Genomic DNA, 21,446 nt, shown 5'->3' on the forward strand with positions numbered 1-21,446 from the left:
TGTGCAGTTCAAGGAGGAAGAATTATTATTTTTTGCCATTTTTCTCTCATTTTCTCCCCAATTTAGTCGTTATACCAATTCCCCGTGTGAATCACAGTCCTGGTCGTTGCGCTATCCTCTGTTGGTCTGGGGAGGGTGTAGACTACCACATGCCTCCTCCGATACCTGACAGCGAGGAGTTTCACTGGGAGAGCGTAACGCGTGTGGAGGTTCACGCTATCTCCTCCAGATCCCCTCCCTGCGGAACAGGCGCCCCGACCAACCAGTAGGAGTCGCTAATGCAACGGTCAGGACTCATACCCACCACCTTTCCAGGAACAGAAGAATAAAGAGGTCAGCCACACGAAAATAGAAGAAAACAAAAACTTTATTGCCAGTATGAAAAAACGTACAGAAAGGAAGCCTTCACATAAACGGCTGAACCCTATGACAGACCGCAGCGCATATCTATGCTATGTCGCAAGAACCGAAAGAAAAAAAACAGAATCTGTCCTTTTTCCCTTGGCGTGTGATGTTCCTAAATATCATGGGGGGGAGAGGGGGGACATTATTTTGTTGCTGAGGTACTTAATCTTATACCCGAGAACAGTTATATATTTTCAATATTTAAAAATTGCTCATGCATTCTTAAACATCTTAACAATATATTAGTAATGTGACGAGCTTCAGTAGAACCAAGGTATTCCTCATAAGATCAAACTGAAAATCCTCTCTGTGACAATCCAAATGAGCATTTTTAAACGAACGAGCCAGCTCTCACGGGCGTCACGGCAACCTGCGGCTGACGACTCCGCCCTTACGCCTTCAACTGGAAACGCGCAAGGGCCGCCTCCCGCCCGTTCCTGTTTCTACAGCAGTAATAGTGATCTGCAGTCCGGTACGTTTTATAGAATGCATAAACGTCTTTAAATATTAAAAGCAAGCAAATGTAGGAGAACAAAACATTTAAAGAGGAATTGCAAAATACAGTCACGATGTAAATAAACCAAAGCACTTTACACCAGCTGCCATCTTCAGCTATGTCAAGCTTTTTGGTCTGATATTGCCAACTTCTGTCACAGGGAAATATTTTCTTCAGTGCCCAAGAAGCCCAGTGCCTGTGAAATAATAAAAACATCATATTTAAAAACAAACTACAAACTGAATAACACCACATGTGTAGACAAGCAGATGTTTGAGACCTGAGGGAAATTTGCTTTAAATTCACTCAGATTACAGTTGAGCACGTGTCACTGTTGCTTTTTAATCCCTAATGACATGTCTGGCAGTCAGTCGGTAAGTGAAGACACTACAGCTCATTTCTGTGTGGAATGAATACCTCTGAAATAATGTTCATTCAAACTCAAGCATTTCTGGGCTTAATAACCTTTGGCATTACATTTTATCAACACTGTGTCAAGAAAATGACAGAAAAAAAACTCTTACCTTTAAATCCTTCTTCGGGCATACAGACTGCAACATAACAGATCGACAAATATACAGTTAAAATCACGAGTCTTGCACATTCCCCACTGCAAACAGCATCTTACTGGCCGACAGCATAGTATGTGGGTATGTCCTGAATGACATCTCACCCCAGTGCTCGAACGCTGAACGTTCCATTCCCTGTTGTTAAAACACTACCGTTTTCATGATGTAAATTCTTTCTACCCATATAAAAACAGGTGCCTTTACCGTCAAGCATTTATCACCACTGACTTACTGTACTTAGCTAAATTATACTTCCTTTTCTTCTTCAGTGCTGTAGTGGTTTGTGAATGCAGATCTTTCACCCTAAAAGGTTTTGTCCTAGGATTGCTGTCCTGAATCGCCCTTGTCTATGAATATTAATGAGGGGGCATGGCTAACTCGTTGGCACGGTGCTTAGTCTGTCAGTTTGTGTAACACACATCACACAAGAAGTCTTGTGTATTAATGGGAACTTCTAACAGAAATACAACCTACGTATATATATATATATATATATATATAAATGTAGAGCGGAAACTTACCCTGGTATACATCATCCATCGCTGCATAATCTGCTATGGGTTCGTCAGCCTATCGAATACAGATCACAGCGTTTCAGACAATCTGAGCTCTTGACTGCGCTGCTAAAGGAGAAAGGGAGAAGAGGGTGCGCTGGGTGGCGGACGCTCCCGTACCTTTAAACATATGACGCTCTCTGGAATGACTCCCAGACTGCCCAGGGTGGCGGAGTCGTCCGTCAAACAGCGGCCGTCTATCGACAGGTTCTGGTCGAACGGGGCCACGGAAAAGGCGTGCATGATCTGTGAACAGAGCGCCAGCGGGGTTCACACGCGTTTCTGCGCCGAGCGACCGAATGCTGGATAAACACTGCACTCATCACTGGATAAGCACTGCACTCATCACTGGATAAACACTGCACTCATCACTGGATAAACACTGCACTCATCACTGGATAAGCACTGCACTCATCACTGGATAAACACTGCACTCATCACTGGATAAACACTGCACTCATCACTGGATAAACACTGCACTCATCACTGGATAAGCACTGCACTCATCACTGGATAAACACTGCACTCATCACTGGATAAACACTGCACTCATCACTGGATAAAAACTGCACTCATCACTGGATAAACACTGCACTCATCACTGGATAAACACTGCACACATCACTGGATAAAAACTGCACTCACTGCTGGCTAAACACTGCACTCATCACTGGATAAACACTGCACTAGTCACTTGATAAACACTGCACTAGTCACTGGATAAACACTGCACTCACTGCTGGCTAAAAGCGGCACTCATCACTGGATAAACACTGCACTCGTCACTGGATAAACACTGCACTGAGTGACCAAATGCGCATCTGTATTAAGAGACAGAGAGAGAGAGAGAGAGAGAGAGAGAGCAGTCTCGAGGGGAGGAGCACACCTGGATCTTCAGCTCTTTGAGCGTCTGATTGGCCGAGACGATGAGCGCCTTCTCCCCGCGCAGCTTGCGGTGCCGCGTGCTCCTCCGGATGCCCGCTTTGTGGGCGGCGATGGCGGCAGCGGCGGCCGCACTGGCGTTGGTGCTGGGGCTGGCGCTGGGACAGCCGCTGGACTCGCACAGTTTCTGGCGCTTGGCGCCATCTTCTGACTGGACAGAGGAACAGCGCGTACCTTCGTCATGCACCGGTACAGTGAGGTAAGACTGTGGACTGCTACTCATCCTGTCACAGTTCTAACACTGCATTCATCAGGACTTATAGGAATTAACAGTGTGTGGATGTGGTAAACTGAACAGGGCTCTGCCTGAGTGTGTGGATGTGGTAAACTGAGCAGAGCACTTCCTGTGTTTGGATGTGGTAAACTGAGCAGAGTTCTTAGTGTGTGGATGTGGTAAACTGAGCAGAGTTCTTAGTGTGTGGATGTGGTAAACTGAGCAGAGCTCTTAGTGTGTGGATGTGGTAAACTAAGCAGAGCTCTGAGTGTGTGGATGTGGTTAACTAAGCAGAGCTCTTCCTGTGTGTGGATGTGGTGAACTGAACAGAGCTCTTGGTGTGTGGATGTGGGAGATCACCTGATTGAAATCCGGGTCGTTCTCTCCGTCTCCTTTATTCTCCTCCCTCTCGTCCTCGGCCTCCGAGCCGCTCACATTGAACTCGGGCGCGGCCTCCTTAATAATCTGGGGAGATGAGGTGGAGGAGGAGGAGGAGGAGGTGGGGAGCGAGGGACAGATACAGACAGAGACACAGAGAGTGAGACAGAGGGAGAGGGACGGCTCATTGGCTGGCTCGGAGGTAAGGAGGTGTGCTGCTGGTCTCACCTTCTTGTTGTCGACGACCTTGCGTATGTAGACGGTGGCCTGGGCGTACTCCCGCATGTCCCGCTGCTGCTGGAATATCAGCCCCTCTCTGCAGTCCTGGCACAGCTCTGAAAAAACGCAGACGCACACATCCATCACTGGATAAACACTGCACTCATCACTGGATAAACACTGCACTCGTCACTGGATAAACACTGCACTCGTCACTGGATAAACACTGCACTCATCACTGGATAAAAACTGCACTCATCACTGGATAAACACTGCACTCATCACTGGATAAAAACTGCACTCGTCACTGGATAAACACTGCACCCATCACTGGATATATACTGCACTCGTCACTGGCTAAACACTGCACTCGTTACTGGATAAACACTGCACCCATCACTGGATATACACTGCACTCGTTACTGGATATATACTGCACTCGTCACTGGGTAAACACTGCACTCGTCACTGGATAAATACTGCACTCGTCACTGGATAAATACTGCACTCATCACTGGATAAACACTGCACTCATCACTGGATAAATACTGCACTCGTCACTGGATAAATACTGCACTCATCACTGGATAAACACTGCACTCATCACTGGATAAACACTGCACTCATCACTGGATATATACTGCACTCGTCACTGGATATATACTGCACTCGTCACTGGATAAACACTGCACTCATCACTGGATAAACACTGCACTCATCACTGGATAAATACTGCACTCGTCACTGGATAAATACTGCACTCGTCACTGGATAAATACTGCACTCATCACTGGATAAATACTGCACTCATCACTGGATAAACACTGCACTCGTCACTGGCTAAACACTGCACTCGTCACTGGATAAACACTGCACTCGTCACTGGATAAACACTACACCCGTCACTGGATAAACACTGCGTCCATCACTGGATAAACACTGCACCCACCACTGGATATATACTGCACTCATCACTGGATAAACACTGCACCCGTCACTGGATAAACACTGCGTCCATCACTGGATAAACACTACACCCACCACTGGATATATACTGCACTCATCACTGGATAAACACTGCACTCACACTACACAGCTCTTACTCATCTACACTAGATTTTCACACACACTCCTGAGCTTTTCAGCATGATTCTCTGGGACAGTGTTTACTCATAGAATGTCAAGACTGCCAAGTGAAATTCAGGGTGGTAAAGGTTTTGGTTATTTTAGATTACAGTAAAGACTCCCAATTTCCTAAAAGCCATGTAGCCATCGCAAACTACAAACCTTGAAATTATCCTTAAACTTTTCAACCTAAACCACCAATAGCACTCAAACAAAAAGTATTTTACATTTCTTCCCTTTTGTTGGAAAAGCAATCCCTTGCCAGAGTAATTCCCCAAAGCTGAAATATCCCTGTTACTCACCTGGCTGAGTTCTGTATTCTACATTCACAGCGCCATCTGGTGTTTGCTCACTAATTCTGCAGATGGAAATGGGCTGATCCACCAGGAACAGTCTGCTTATAACATCCCATTCACTTGGCCAGAGCAGGGCTATACTGTGCAATGGAAAAACAGACTGCGTGAGAGTGAGTGTCGACAGCACCCCCTGCTGGTGAATCTGGGAAGTAGCCCAGTACAACAGAATATGCGCGCTCAGGCAGCAAAGTGAATGACCAAGTCCTCTGCCCAGCTCTTGCACTAACGACTGAAGAAAAGGTGATTAACTGTTGGTGAAAAGGTTGGTTTCACCTGGGCACCATTAAAAAGCAGAGCAGAGGTAATAATGCTGACAGTGACGGCTACACTGAAACATCAGAATAAGTGACAGAACGCTAGCTTGCTGGGTGACTCGGATCACTGACTTGAGAAAACACTCCAAGAAGCTGCTCTTCAGAGGGTCAGCAATGCTACACTCTAGGACTGTGCCCCTCGTAGAGACGCAGGGTCCGCAGCAGGGAGGAGAGGCGCGCGTACTCACTGTTGGGCGTCCCCTTTGACCATGGAGTCGTAGGTGAACATGAAGCCCCCGTGCGGGCACAGCAGGACGCTGTTCCCCACGTTGGACACGGGGGTGCTCTTCGCCGGTCGCCTGAAACGCCAGGCTCACATCAGATTGACGGGTTCAACGACAGCAGACATGACTCATCTTTCTGAACGTCAGCGGTCGCGTTTGCTCAGAAGCCCGCGGCCCGAGAGCCGGTACGGGTCTCAGGAGCCCACACACACGAAGCTACAAAGCGCTCGCGCCTGATCGGTTAAACTCATTTTCTTCAAGCGGCAAAATGAATGCACTTGCTAATACATGTCTGCACATCAAAACAACACATCAACTATGTGAACAACAAGGATGAGGCAAAACAGGTCACCTGATAAACTTTTTCCATTCTTCCACAAAAAACAGGGAAACAATATAAAGAACATCTGTCTCCTGCAATAAGAAAGTACAACAAACAGGGAAGTGAACGGGAGAGCACATCTATCAGGCAATCACAGTGAACTGTGGGCTGCACTGACTATTACCCCCACATTGATACACTGGCCTGCTCCACAGGCTGAAGGAGGACTGGGCTGAAAACACTACTGTGGTTACCTTTATCACAAGCGCAGATACACACAGCTGTAATACTGTTACTTTGATGACCGTAATAATACACCAGTCAGGTAAGGTACAGAAACAGGGACAAAGGCTGTGATATAACGTTATTTCTCGGATTTATCTGGATAAAGACAGTGCTGTGATATTGGTTCTGTAATTACTGTGGTTCCAGACTGTGCTGTGATATTGGTTCTGTGATTACTGTGGTTCCAGACTGTGTTGTGATATTGGTTCTGTGATGACTGTGGTTCCAGACTGTGCTGTGATATTGGTTCTGTAATTACTGTGGTTCCAGACTGTGCAGTGATATTGGTTCTGTAATTACTGTGGTTCCAGACTGTGCTGTGATATTGGTTCTGTAATTACTGTGGTTCCAGACAGTGCTGTGATATTGGTTCTATAATTACTGTGGTTCCAGACTGTGCTGTGATATTGGTTCTGTGATGACTGTGGTTCCAGACTGTGCTGTGATATTGGTTCTGTAATTACTGTGGTTCCAGGCTGTGCTGTGATATTGGTTCTGTGATGACTGTGGTTCCAGGCTGTGCTGTCATATTGGTTCTGTGATGACTGTGGTTCCAGACTGTGCTGTAGCACCTGAGGCCATTTCTGTAGTGTGGGTCTGTTTTTCTCCTGGAAAAGGTTCAGCAGAGACGTCTTCTGCTCATTGGCCATCATCTTGTTCAGAGCCTCGGTCTCCTTCCCTTCCCTGTCCAGCCTCTGAGGAGAGACATTTCACAAGATCACCTTCCACCATTATCCTCATTCATTTCAAATCACCTTCCACCTTTATCCTCATTCATTTCACATCACCTTCCACCATTATCCTTATTCATTTCACAACATCACCTTCCACCATTATCCTTATTAATTTCATATCGCCTTCCACCATTATCATTATTAATTTCATATCACCTTCCACCATTATCCTCATTAATTTCATACCACTTTCTACCATTATCCTCATTAATTCCATACCACCTTCTACTATTATCCTTATTCATTTCACACCACCTTCCACCATTATCCTCATTCATGTCACAACATCACCTTCCACCATTATCCTTATTCATTTCACAACATCACCTTCCACCATTATCCTTATTAATTTCATATCGCCTTCCACCATTATCCTCATTAATTTCACAACATCACCTTCCACCATTATCCTCATTCATGTCACAACATCACCTTCCACCATTATCCTTATTCATTTCACAACATTACCTTCCACCATAATCCTCATTCATGTCACAACATCACCTTCCACCATTATCATTATTTATTTCAAAACATCACTATTTCCATATTTCTCATTCATTTTTACATCCACGAGGAGAAAATACCAGGGCTGGCCGTTGACAGAGGGAGACTACGTGAGGCCTGACTGTTCTGTGGGTACTGCTGCTTGCTTGGCTGTGGGGGTGGCGCTGCTCTCTCACCAGGCACTGCTGGCAGGGCTCCTGGTGGTGGCTAAACTCTGGGGCCTTGGGGAAGTACACTGCCAGCCTGCTCCACACCTCCACCGAGATCAGCTTCCTCTCGCTCTCCAGGATGCTCAGGCCCCCTGGAGGATGTACACGCAACCGCACACACGCAGGCACGCACAAACACGCACAAACACACACAAACAGACAGACTTCGGTTGCATCTGCTCTGTCCCCCACTGGGTTGAGGGTTCAGTCATGCACAAGGGCTTCAGAAATGGTACATCCTGTCAGGGCAAATGCATGAAAGAGTAGGGGCTGCTGGGTAAGGACCCTGTGATAAACTGGCTTCCTTACTCCGGCCCAGACAATTAAAGAGTAATTTCATTGTTTCACAAACATATTTTAGTAGACTGTTCAGGTGGAATATAACAAGGTTTATGAACAGGCCACCATGTTTCTCCGGTTTGAAAACCGTTGGGCTGAAATCAATCTAGCCAATCGGGTGCGTGCAGTGTTCCATCACATTAAAAAGTAAATCTTCTGCCCGGAGATCTTGATTGACATCTACATGACATAGTAGTATCTCCAAAGAGGCACTCAGATATCACAATTGGGGCCGGGCCAGAGTGGAATGCAGAAAGCATTTTTCAAAAGTTAAGAGTGCAGCACCAAAACGTTTTCTACAAGTTTTTTTCTGATAAAATGATACTTTCAGAAACGCTGAAATAATGGCACGGATTAAAATGTTTGTTTACAGCTAAAAAACAAAAAGGGATCTAGGGCGTAATTACCCTTGAAAGCACTACGCACCATGAGGGCAGAGAATGTCCTCATTGAAAGTCTTCATCTCCTCCTCGTCTCCCTCCTCTTTCACCTCAGGGGCGTCCGAATCTGGTTCACCTGAAGAGAACGAGCAAGAGAAACATTCGTTCGTTTAACATGCGATCAACAGAACCGCATCGATATAAATTACGTCCACAAGGGCAACCGTAATTAGAACTGAAACCCGGACTTCGTTCTAGCGTTTTAACCGATGATGGAAGGAAGGCCCAGTGTACCTTTCGCGGCTGAAATGTCCAGCTCATCGCCGTTGGCTTTCCCGTTAGTGTGTTTGGTCTCTTCCTCCTCTTCCTCCAGCTGTTCCAGGGCTAGCTGTCTCCAGCTCCTCAAAGAGGCTTTCCCAATCCAATAGCCCTCATTACTACAACACACAAAAGCCCTCTTTACTACAACACACAAAAGCCCTCGTTACTACAACACACAAAAGCCCTCTTTACTACAACACACACAAGCCCTCATTACTACAACACACACAAAGCCCCTCGCGGTCAACTGCAAACCTCACTCGCTGATTTTGTGTGAAGCTTCCAGCACATTACAACACAAACTGAAAGTGGACTTCATTCAGCATGCTGGGATCACCTTTTTAGTGGCATTTTGACGAAGTTGGAAACTTCTTTGTAGTCTTCGTTTAGCTGGTTCTTTAGCCGCAGAACCCGGCATCGCTGCACCACACAGTCCTGGCAGAGGGAGGAACCTGGAAAGGAGGGGGGGGGGGGGGGTGATAGAGTTAGGGTTGGGGGGGGGGGGGGGGGGACACAGAAGCCATGTCCCAACCCCCCGTCATACACACCACACACGGACAACACACCAACCGGCCCACAGCACGATTAAGGAAACACACAGAGTATAGTAACACACTGGTCTGATGTGAGATGACACTTCACACTGAAACATTACTAAATTGTATTACATGGCCAAAAGTATGTGGACACCTGACATCCAACATCCAAAATGATGGGCATTAATGAGCACTGTATTCGGTAAAATCAAACTCTCACGGTCTAGCCTGGGACTCCCTCCGTATCGGTCGAAGAAGAGCTCGGCGGCCCTCACGGAGATGCGCTTGACGTCCGCGATCTTGTCCGGGTGCAGTTTCCCGTGGGAGCACAGGAACTTAGCGTTGTCGATGGACTTGGTGACGGTGGAGTCGTCCAGCCACTTCTTCAGCCACTCCAGGGGAACGAACTCAAAGGGCTGCCCTGCAAGAGACGAAGAGACAAGGGGCCCGACTGAGTCAAGCGTCCACCAAGGTGACGCCAACCAACAACAGCTGGTCCCTGAGAAACATTAACCCTTCACACTTTGAGGTGGCAAATACCGGAATGCTCTTAAGTGAACATTCCAATGCCGATGCAGCAATCACGTCTGGTGAATGAAAGCAGTGGAGTTCTAGAACACTGACTTAGAATTTTTGAAAAAACATTCCAAGGGTTAATGTTGCCGAACAACCCAACACATGCAACCGTAAAACACAAGAGTGCCAACTTGTGTACACTACTACATGAGTATCTTTTGCCATATAGAACAGTCTCTCCATACATCTATGTGCTACAGATGCACTCTTCGATATCAATGCAAATACAATGTACACCAATAAACACACAGTGTGTAGACAGACACATACATCATTTAATCAGCTTAAAATGAGCTGGGGAGTATGATAAAAAAAATCTACATTTGCATACGTTCCCTTATTTCCAATGGCACAATCACAAAGCGCTCCACATCCCCCCATAGACTAGCTGTATCAAAGCACAGGTCAGTGTAAAAGCAAGCATACAGTATAAGGGCTATCAGCACTGAGGATAGAAACGCTGTAACTGTGTCACTGAAGAAAAGGGGAACGTCATTTCCTCTCATTTTTTTGGGGGGGGGGGGGGGGGGGGGGTCAGGATTGTGATACTGAACGGGAATGTTTTTACAGACCGTCTTCCGCGGGTAACAATTCGTAGAGCTCCTTCACCTCTTCGTGCTTGGCTTTGCCCTTGTCTACGCTCTGTTTCCGCATTTCGGCCATTTCCACACACCACTCCTCAAACTTCCTGTTGTCCCCCTCCACCAGCCTCTGCAGGAAGGCTGGGGGGTCCGACACACACACACACACACACGCACACGCACGCACAAACGCACGCGCACGCACGCACACACACACACACACACACACACACACACACACACACACACACAGGGTCAAACAGAGGACCACTGGGGTCGTATGGTAATGGGGGTTCACTTCACTGCACTTCAGTGAGGAAATATCAAGCTATATTTGAGTCATATCTAAGACTTACATTGTGATTATGCATTCCATCACTCTCATGCACGTTTTTTTTTTCCATTATCAATGAGTCATTCTCTTGATTTTTGGCCATTAAAACAGTCGTACGAAAAACATGTCTACCTGGAACTACAGATTTACTTGCACTCGCCCTAAAAATGCACTTAAGAAAAAAAAAACCTGTTAAACAAGCCCAACTAGCTGTGTTTGTTTGGACACGACGAGAGCACGGAAGGGTCCGATGCTTTGTGTGTCCCAACTAAACAAACCACACTAGCAGGCCTGCAGACAGCGCTCACCTGGCACCTCGATGTTCACCTCCGTCTCGTTGCCGAGGTCCTCCATCTGCCGCTTGTACACCAGCATGTAGGCGTTCCGCGAGCAGTGGTAGCCCTTGCTGCACTTGGGCTTACGGGTCTGCGACTTGACAGTCTCGGCTAGAGGCAGAGAAACACGGCGGAGGATCTAACTACCGTGCAGCATGACACGCAATCACATCTGAACATCCTAAAGGCTAGAGTTATTTTGAGAAACACAGTCTCTGTGTGCGTGCGTGCGTGTGTGTGTGTATGCGTATGTGTGTGTGTGCGTGTATAAGATGGATCACTGGAGGGCTGATCATTATACTGCATCTAGGCACCATAATTGAGGAGGTACCATGAAAAAGGTATACAGTAACCCGGTATAGGCTGGTAGAGGATGGCACAGGCTGGGAGAATGCTCACCGATGTCTTCCTCTATGCCAAGCTGCAGCTTCTTGCCCTCCATTTTCTCGATCTCCTCGTCGTTGAACTTGTACCAGTCGCTGGTGCGGGCGTCCCGCACGTGGGCGATGTAGTGGCCCGAGTAGGCGCTGACTCCCCGGTGGATCAACACGGCGTTCAGCTCGTACACGCACTTCTCCTCTGGCGAGAGACAAAGGGCACGAGCCAGCCGTCACCCAACACCGTCCGACAGAGAGAGCGCCAACACAGCGGCTTACACAGCGCGCAGAACCCCGCGCCCACCAACCGCAACACGATCTTAACGCGTAAGGACACATATGTGTGATTAGAATGTTCTCAGCTGAACATTCTGATGCTGATGTCACAATCACTGCTGGTAACTGAAAGCAATGGAGTTCTAGAAACTGACTTAGAATTTTGAATAAAACATTCCAGAAGACCTACTCTGCACTCAGCTCTGCACGAATGTTGCGCTGCAAGTTACCTTTCTGTTCCAAATAGGGGCCCATGTCCAGGACCTCGGGGAAGCTGATGAATGTATTCAACTTCTTCTTGTGGCCAGTTTGCCTAAATGGAAGGAAAACAGAGGGACAGAGAGACAGCCAAAAGACCACATTAGCATTCATTTCAGGCCACATGAGACACTGCAGTGGACTCAAGTCTAAAGCAACAGCCACAGATGTAAATGGACTCCAGCAGCGGGCGTGTGAGTCGTGATTCTGGCCCCGCAGGTCGCTCTGATAAACAGCAGCCGTAGCTCCTGCGGCGCCCGGGCGGTCTCTCACCGGTCGAAGACGAAGCGCATGAGCTGCAGGTTGAGGGTTCGAGGCAGGCTCTGGAGCGTGATTCTGCGCGTGGCGTTCTGCTTGCTCTGGCAGCTCTCGCAGAAGTAGCGGTTGTCCCCCTCCAGTTTCTCCTCCTGAAAATGGCAACCCCCCCCAAACACGTACACCCCCCCACCAGTGAGCACAGACCACTCTCTCTCTCTCCATGAACAGGGTTTATATTCACAAAGGAATGGTGTAGGAATGACAGAGGAATGATTTAGGAACGACAGAAAAATGATGTATGAATGACAGGAACGACGCAGGAATAACAGTGGATTGATGTAGGAATGATGTAGGAATGATGGACGAATAACTGATTCATGACGTAGGAATAATGGAGGAATAACAGGGATGATGTAGGAATAATGGAGGAATAACAGGAATGATGTAGGAATGATGGATGAATAACTGATTCATGACGTAGGAATAATGGAGGAATAACAGGGATGATGTAGGAATAATGGAGGAATAACAGGAATGATGTAGGAATAATGGAGGAATAACAGGGATGATGTAGGAATAATGGAGGAATAACAGGGATGATGTAGGAATAATAGAGGAATAACAGGAATGATGTAGGAATGATGGACGATTAACTGATTCATGACGTAGGAATAATGGAGGAATAACAGGAATGATGTAGGAATAATGGAGGAATAACAGGAATGATGTAGGAATGAGAGAAAGCGTGGGAGAAGGCACCTTGAGGAACTCGGTGACGCAGTCGGTGAGCTGCTTGTGTCCCTGGATGTTGAGCTCCATCTCGTAGAAGCGGGATGGAAGCGAGGAGGCCCGGCCACACTGGTTACACCTGCAGCACGTCAGGGAGGAGCTTATTCACCATAGCGTGTGGGAGGGGCCAAATCACACCAGGGAGGAGCTTATTCACCATAGTGTGTGGGAGGGGCCAAATCACACCAGGGAGGAGCTCATTCACAACAGTGTGTGTGAGGTCAGATGGCTCATTCTGCTTTGACACAGATACTAAACTTCGCTTAGACGCAGGATTTCTTATACTGTGTTGTTTATAGCTATGGCTCCAAAGTTTCCGTTTACAAAGGGCATCGACTATTCTCATATAAAACCATGTGGTCTTAATGGTTGTTGATTTGGATTAATGCATTCAAGCTGAACTGACTGCCTTTTTTCCAAGGAAATCAATGACCATTTAAATACCACTCCTGGAAGAAAAATCAACATCCGTTCATGAGGGCAGACTTTGGAACTAGAGAGCCAGCAATCCCACAATGCATTGCACAGTGATGCTTTTATCTAGAGCGATTTACGTACAGTAGCTATAAATTTTTACAGCGGGATAATAACTAATTCAGGTTAAGCACACTGATCAAGGGAACGGTAACAGTGCCCTACCTGGGTATCAAACATTCAACCTTTAAGTTACAAGCCCCAGTTTCCTCACCATTACAGTACATTGCACGTTGCACATTCTCTTTCATGATAACAAAATGACTGGGACCACTGTAGAGCTGCTGGGTGGCTAATCCAATTATGGCTCTGTTCTAGTGTACGGATGGGCCCCACGGTCTAGCATCCAATGGACAGGAACAATAAGACAGGTAGGAACATTACACTGACACAAGAAACTGCCCTACTGGCAGGAAACACATACCCTTCCACGTACAGACAAACCTGGTCAAATCGCTAAGAACAAAGACCACGAATGCCACTGCTTCTGTGCTACTGAACAGGAGCACAATTCATAACTATATCACAAGGAGTCATTTGTATAAATCCTAGGAGTACTACCTTGTCAACACGGATATTAGACATACTATGCTCTGGGTGTTGGAATTATTACTAACCAATAAGCTAACTTGAGCACATTCCTACATTAAACCAAACGGCACTGTGAGCAATGATGTTACTGTTGTGTGCTGGAGTGATATATGAACATCTTTTCAAGTTCAGAAGAAAGGGTTTCATATAAATCAACAAGAGAGCCCGATCTTTAAATTTAAAAGCCAAACATGCAGCCCTGATATACAAAACAACCTGCTAACTTTACCGTAATAAAAGTAAATCATGAAATAAATACAAAAAATAAAACTTCATCAAGCCCTGCTGAGCTTATCCCATAAAGTCCCTATACACACTTTCTACCTTTCCTTCCAAGATAAATAACTGGTGATACAATAGAGTTGAGGTTTTGAATCCCCTCAGCACTGATATCAAAGCACATACAATTCAGACATTTGACTTTATAAAACCTACCAATAAACTGAAGGCAAGGACGTTGCCGTGGGCAACGTACAGATTTATCATTCCTTCTGGACAAAACCACAATATCACTGACCCTTTATTGGGGCATCTTTTAAATCAGTCCCCTGACAAACTATAACACTGACCTTGTAGTCTCATGATCACACCTGAAATCCCCTTTCTCATGAGGAAAGCGGCAGCTATTTAAATATCTCATAAATTTAACTAAAGGCAACAGTACTCTGAATTATTCAAAAGGAACACATTACAGCAGAGATGTTTGTATGCTGCATACCTTCACTTTATTTTTAGTCTGCCAGAAATGTGGGGTTTTTATTTTTTTTTATTTGGCATCTCCAATCCCACCCGAATTTAGAATGTCCAATTCCCAAACTTTTCTAAAAGTGTTCCTCATATATGCTCCTTGCTGCCTTGATTCCAGATCATTTGTCCAATTTCTTTTGCTCCCAAAAAATCAGGGCACTATGCCTATAAAGGGCTGCAATAAATTCCTATTTACATCCACCCAGTATGGATGTAGACACCCTCAATTTAAAGTTGACAGTCTGCACTTTAACCTCATATTCACTGCTTCATTTCAAATCCAACGTGCTGGAGTACACAGCCCAAACAACATAGAATGTGTCACTGTCCCAAATAATTTTGCATTTAACTGTAAATTCAGAAAATTAACATTCAAAAGATTTATTTATCAAAATCAGATCCCCATATCTTATCGGCGTACCCTTCAAACATGAATTGTTGGCCCATGCTCTTGGTTTTTTGTTTTTCAGTTGATTAAAAAGAGCAGTCAGTCAGGCTGAACCCTGGAGGAGATGGAGAAGACTCACACTGTGACGTAGGCAAACTGCCCACAGAACTGCTGCTGTATGACGTTGTGCAGGTTTGGGTTCTTCTGTTTGGAAAGCGTGTCCTCCAGCAGGGACAGGAAGAGCTTGGAGAATTCCTGAGCATCCTGCAGCAACCAAACGAGGGAGAGAATAGGGCCAATCATTTTGCAGATGTTTTTTTCAACAGAAAACTCTGCACTCTGAAGTTTGCCTAGAAGTCATATGAAATATAGTACAATCCAGATTGTTCTAACCCTGTAAATCTGACATACCTGATTATCTGACAGTATTTTGTTCTTTCTACTACACAATGAAAGCTCAAATGGGACTGTCATCACTATGACGACAAAAGGCAGAACTGTACTTTCAAATTCCCTTCACCCAATTGGATAATACCCTGAAAACTGATAACATCATCAAAGGAAAAGAAAATGGGTTCTGTCCTCCATTGAGGAAAAAAGTCTGAATACATTTCCATTTTTGGAAATGACTATTGAGCAGAAGAACAGAAGCTTGTACAAACACTTGGACCGCAAGATGGAAAATTCTCTGTTAACTGTACAGAAAACAAGAAAAAAATCTACATATTTGCAAAAGAGCCCAATGAGGGTTACATGACCAGTTCCTTACCCATTATACTACGCTGCTGCCCAACAGTGGTTCTACTACACAGGCCCAACACGGTCATCGCATAACGCAGACAATGAACGCGTTGTAAAGTGTTCAAACTGCGCATGTGAAGGCGCTACGGACGTTCTGTTACAATGCGGTGGGACCTGTCATTCTGGGCGTGAGAACGGCTTTCAGAAACACCAGCGATGGCTAATTACCATGGAGTCATACCTGCTGCTGTCCTGTGTCCAACCCCAACGCCTTCACCAGACCCGACGGGTCAATGTACCGCCTGTTGCTGTTCTGCAGCAGAGCAAACAGGTACTGCAGGTGTTCGCATATGGTCTGGGGTTCGTAGTCTGCAATCAAACGTGAACTTTATTTATTAGAAAACGAGATCAGTGACACAGTAAGAGCTTCCCAACCCTGCTCCCGGAGATCTACGCTCCTGTAGGTTTTCACTGCAACCCTAATAAAGCACACCTCATTCAACAGCGAGAGATCTCGTCAAGCTGCTAATTAGTAGAATCGCGTGCGCCACATTAGGGTTGGAGTGAAAACCTACAGGACGGTAGATCTCCAGGAACAGGGTTGGGCAGCCCTGACTTACACCAAAATTAATAGGAACAATTTTGACAACAATGCTGTTAACGCGGTATTAGACTGAGGATGCTGTATTACACAACAGGAGCATTAATGTAACACCAGTGATGACTAAGGACAAGCTCAAATATTTGATTAATGGAATATTTAACTCTGTGGTCCCAAACACATTACTTAAATCAGTATTCCAACGCAAAGTATTATGGTTTCTCTTCAATATTCTTAAAAGAGAAAAACAGCAATGCGTAACAAAAATTTATTGACATTTCCTTTTCTGCCTGAAAATGGGAGTCGATTCTGATCTCTTTGTAGTTTGACCTTGTTCAGGAAAGCTGAAGACAGCCGAACACTTCCATGTAATCGAAATGAATTTTTCTGAAAACAAAAATAACAAAAAAGACCCCCTGCTGAAGCTAAGGCACGGGCTAAAATGATTGGTTGCAAGTGCGTTAGAGACCACGTGACTCATCTTCCGCAGAAGGTCAGCAACTCATCAATACTGAAAGTGTGAGACGGGGTCTCTTCTGTTGCAGTTTCTCTTCTAACGAAGTTACTGATAGAGAAAAGGAGGGGAGGGGAAACAGCTTGAAACAGTGCTTGGAAGAGAGTGGTGGTGCGGACCTGAGTCCAGGTTGTGCTCCTCCGCCCGGGAGTTCTGACAGAGGTACAGGGTCTGCCGCAGCTCCAGGTTGTGAAACCACACCTGCAGGAATGTGTTCACGTAGCACGTAGCGCCCAGGTTGGTCAGCCCCACAAACGTGTTCTGGGAAACAGAGGTGCCCCGTGTCGTTAGAAACATCCCTGAACACCTTGGATTTACACCTCTCATGAGATTCAGCACTCTTTTGAAGTATGGGGTGCTGATGCCCCATACTTACAATAAAAATAGTAAACAGTGACCTGGCTCAAAAATACACACTGAGGGATCATTCGTTGAACTGACAAATTTTTGATCATATATTTCCATATATTACAAATCAGCCATAACTGTTACATGAATGGAATAAGGTACCTTGTCTCGCCTTTCAGAATTTGGGTCGTCGATGTTGTGGAAGGCATTTTCATCAATTTCTCCTAACCAGACATGCTCGCCAATGCCAACAAGACAGTTGGGGTTTCCTTTACAATTCCTTCTGAAGGAAGAGAAGCAAAAAGTTACATTTACCAGAATTGCTAGTAATATATTCATGCTAATCACTTACACTTCCATAATCTTTTTTTAAGCCTTTGAAATGCTTTTGGAATGTTTCAAAATTCTAAGTCAGCGTTCTAAAACTCCACTGCTTTCAGTTAAGAACATATTTGTGATCTTATATCTTAAAGGGCTAATCTAACCGGCCAGTAATTACATTCCGACAAAAGTTGCAATGTTACTGAAATTGTGAATGGTCAACAGGAAAGATCCTGGAGATCTTTTTCTCCAACAAGGTAAGACATCAAAGAAGGGTGCCTCACCACATCATAACACATAACCAATATGTATACCTGGACATATGATTAACGTAAGTTACAAAGGCAGAAAGTCCAAACAAATATTTGCTTTTAATAATTTCTCATATGCATGAGTAGTAATCATTCGAAACACATTATGCAGTTAATTGCTGATGACAATGCAATGATATAGTCAGTCTAAATTCTGTTCTTTGACTATACAACGGTGCAGTACATGTAGCCAGTAGTAAACAGCCATCTACCAAGCTATATTAGTTTCAAAACATACTATTGTATTTACCTGCACGCTCCTCTCTTGCACGCCGGTACTCTGATGCGATATGCGGTCTCTATATGCTCGTCATTGACATCCTCCGGTCTCACAGACTCGACCCAGCGCCAGGCGGCTCTCTCAAGCTGTAGTCGAGGGGCCATTCTACGGAAACAACACCACACTAACCTTGAGATTTCCAGGGTAGAGACCGCGGATTCACCGGCCTACTCACTACCCGAGTATAGCTAGCTAGCGGCATGGCTAGCCATTTCCAAGATCTGCTTGCTAGCAAGCTGGCTGGTTGGTGGCACATTTTAGCTAGATATCCAGCGTCAACAATACACATGTTTGTGCTAAACTAGCTGGTTAGGTAAATGACGTTTTTAAAAGATGACATTATAGCTTGCTAGTTGACTGACGCAGGTAGCTAGCTAACGTAATGTTAGTGTGGTCATCTTCGTGAAATGGGAGCGCCAGCTATCGAGCCAGGCGGCTAGTGTTAGCTGGATATAGCTAGTTAGCTGTGACCAAAAAGCAAGCCAGCCTTATGACAATCTCTCAGGTATCATTAGATAGAAATGGGTCAGGATAAATACTTCAGAATAAGGAAAGTACGTTGGCTTGCCAGTGCAGTAGAGTAAATAAAAAATTAAAAAATCAATATTTTTAACAAGACGAAATCAAAAAAGAAAAGCAGATCATGCAGATCGCAAAGTGGTAAAAATACGTGCAACGCAGTATTTAGCTAGCGCTAGCACGAGCTCGCTATGTCGCATATGCAGCTATTACTAGCTAGCAAGCTAACGTTGGCTAGTTACCTGAGTATACCACAGTGGACTGAAATTGTGCAGCTAAATTATCGACAACTAACTTACATTTAGTTAACTATCAAAATACACGAACCAACGACAAAATTTTAGCTATTGCGCACTGATAGTTTTAGCAACCTAGCCAGCTAGATATACATGACATGTAGCTAGCCACTGAAGGCTTTCCATTTTAAATATTTGATATTAGCTCCCGGCTACCGAGCTAGCTAGCTTGCAATTTCCCTATTTATTAAAATAATAAAACATGATCACTCGAACCTTGTGTGAATTTACCATAAACGTCTGATTAGGCGGTTTTGGCACACATAAATGTTCCCATAATAATCAGTTTTTTTATTTAGCGCCCGTACGTCAGTTTTTTCTCCCAAATCGCTATATATTTTCCTCCTTCACTTTCAAACTTGTTTGGGGGACCGAAATGCTACGCACTACGCACGCTTCCAGTGACGTACTTCGTCGTGGACGTGAGATTGCAGGTTGCCATTATTTAAGGCGAGGCTATACATGCACAATACTTATGCATTTTCCATGATGTGTATATATAGCTATCTCATTTTGTCATGTTCATTAAACGTATTAATCAGCTCAAGAGGTCTACGTGCTCCAACTCGCCTCATTCTTCAGATTTTTAATAAAGTTCCCCAGGAAAATATTATTTTTATACGGTTGTCCTGGCTGAATACACTTACAAAAGGAAGGTTTTCTGCTTGCCTTGTATCTTCCATATGAGCCTATGTTAAACAAACATTTGCAATGCGAAGGCCTGGCCAGCGCAGATAATATTCACCAGATGGAATATATATATATATATATATATACATTGCAAGATCCTTTGCACCTGTACAGAAAAATGTATATATAAAAATACATTTTATTGTATGTTCTTATATTTTTAAATGTATTTATTGCACACATATTTCAAATATACTGTGAAAATGTATTTTAATATTCAAAATTGGCCGATTTAGCATATTTATGATGTATTTAATACATATATGTGCTTAGGTATAATTCACATATATATATATATATATATATATATATATATATATATATATATATATATATATATATAAAACACAATATATTTAAATTGATTTTGAATTACCCTTCATATATTTCAATATATTACTTTTCTGTATGGGCATGCAGTTCCTTATAAGATATTATCCTTGTGAGACTGCTTTTCATTCACAGAGAACCAGTTCATTAGCTTAACTGTAAGGTTGCACATTTGAATCCTAGGTGGTGTTCTGTAGTCTAGTGGTACCTTTCAGCATGATGGGTCATCTGGATTTCACAATTTCTAAATAGATAATTCAAACAAAAATGATATTATGCAAATTAAAAAGAAAAATTAACAACGAGAGGAAGAGTGAACATAAAATGGAGTCTTTTCACTAGCCTTTCATCCTCAGTTTGACACACAGACCTAATGCAGTACACTTAATTGTTGCAATAAGGCCATGATGTGCTGTAGGGTAGTGTGGTCAGCTAAAGCACTTGTTCTCAGTGTATGGCGTATGCCGGGCATTAAATATGCTGCCAATTTCGCCCATGGTTTCAGCCTAGCAGGGCACTGCATAATTGGGCAAAGTGAGGGCCAGGGAGGGAGGGTTTCAGTGCCGATCTCTGCCTCATTACATTAAGAGCACATTCTCCGGCTGCAGTCTGCCTGTGCAAACTGCATGAGGTACACTCCTCAGGTCTACTGGCTGTATGGTATAGCTCACCTGTCTGCTCTAAACTGTCATTGGACATTGCAATGATGAGCCTGGCCTACTATTACATTTCTGCTATCCAACCTGGGAGAGAATAAACACTGTGTATAGAAAATTGCTTAATGAAGAGTCCTGGAGAATGCAAACACTGCTGACTAATTTTATTTCATTTGAAATTGCCTTGTTGAGGTTGGTTCCACCACTAACCAATTCTAATTTTACCATACATCAAAGTACGAGTTGCCACTTGTCAAAACTTATCAAGATGTGTTAAAGGCCTAGGTTAAAATTTTGTAAGATGATAAATTGTCTCACAGGGTTAATCAAATACAAATGTTCACAATGAGAGTATTATGTGTAGTCACCATTTATACAAAAGACATTCACATATGTACATGTAGGTACATTTCAGCAATGGTTTTG

The 21,446-nt window shown here is 44.5% G+C and overlaps 1 protein-coding gene across 12 annotated transcripts; it reads right to left on the reverse strand.

Annotated features, from left to right (window-relative positions):
• Window positions 1-349: 349 nt before the first annotated feature.
• Window positions 350-19,726, reverse strand: usp48 (ubiquitin specific peptidase 48). Of its 12 annotated transcripts, none has more exons than XM_035388260.1 (28): window positions 19,576-19,726; window positions 18,500-18,634; window positions 17,780-17,900; window positions 17,389-17,530; window positions 16,396-16,523; window positions 15,553-15,677; window positions 13,184-13,292; window positions 12,440-12,573; window positions 12,139-12,221; window positions 11,655-11,834; window positions 11,229-11,366; window positions 10,578-10,727; window positions 9,650-9,850; window positions 9,231-9,345; window positions 8,867-9,009; window positions 8,619-8,708; window positions 7,725-7,945; window positions 6,868-7,098; window positions 6,149-6,210; window positions 5,761-5,871; window positions 5,205-5,338; window positions 3,787-3,893; window positions 3,541-3,645; window positions 2,911-3,117; window positions 2,145-2,270; window positions 1,992-2,040; window positions 1,426-1,452; window positions 350-1,097 (listed from the first exon to the last, which is right to left on the reverse strand). In XM_035388260.1, the coding sequence occupies exons 2-28, from the start codon at window positions 18,631-18,633 to the stop codon at window positions 1,075-1,077; spliced, it is 3,396 nt and encodes a 1,131-aa protein (XP_035244151.1). In that variant the 5' UTR covers window position 18,634; window positions 19,576-19,726; the 3' UTR covers window positions 350-1,074. The 12 variants fall into 12 exon arrangements, with proteins under 12 accessions (XP_035244151.1, XP_035244152.1, XP_035244150.1 ...); XM_035388261.1 differs by having other exon boundaries at window positions 17,780-17,897; window positions 19,561-19,726; XM_035388259.1 differs by having other exon boundaries at window positions 19,561-19,726.
• Between the last annotated feature and the right edge of the window lie 1,720 nt (window positions 19,727-21,446).

Source organism: Anguilla anguilla, chromosome 13 (assembly GCF_013347855.1).
Source record: "Anguilla anguilla isolate fAngAng1 chromosome 13, fAngAng1.pri, whole genome shotgun sequence".
NCBI lineage: Eukaryota > Metazoa > Chordata > Actinopteri > Anguilliformes > Anguillidae > Anguilla > Anguilla anguilla.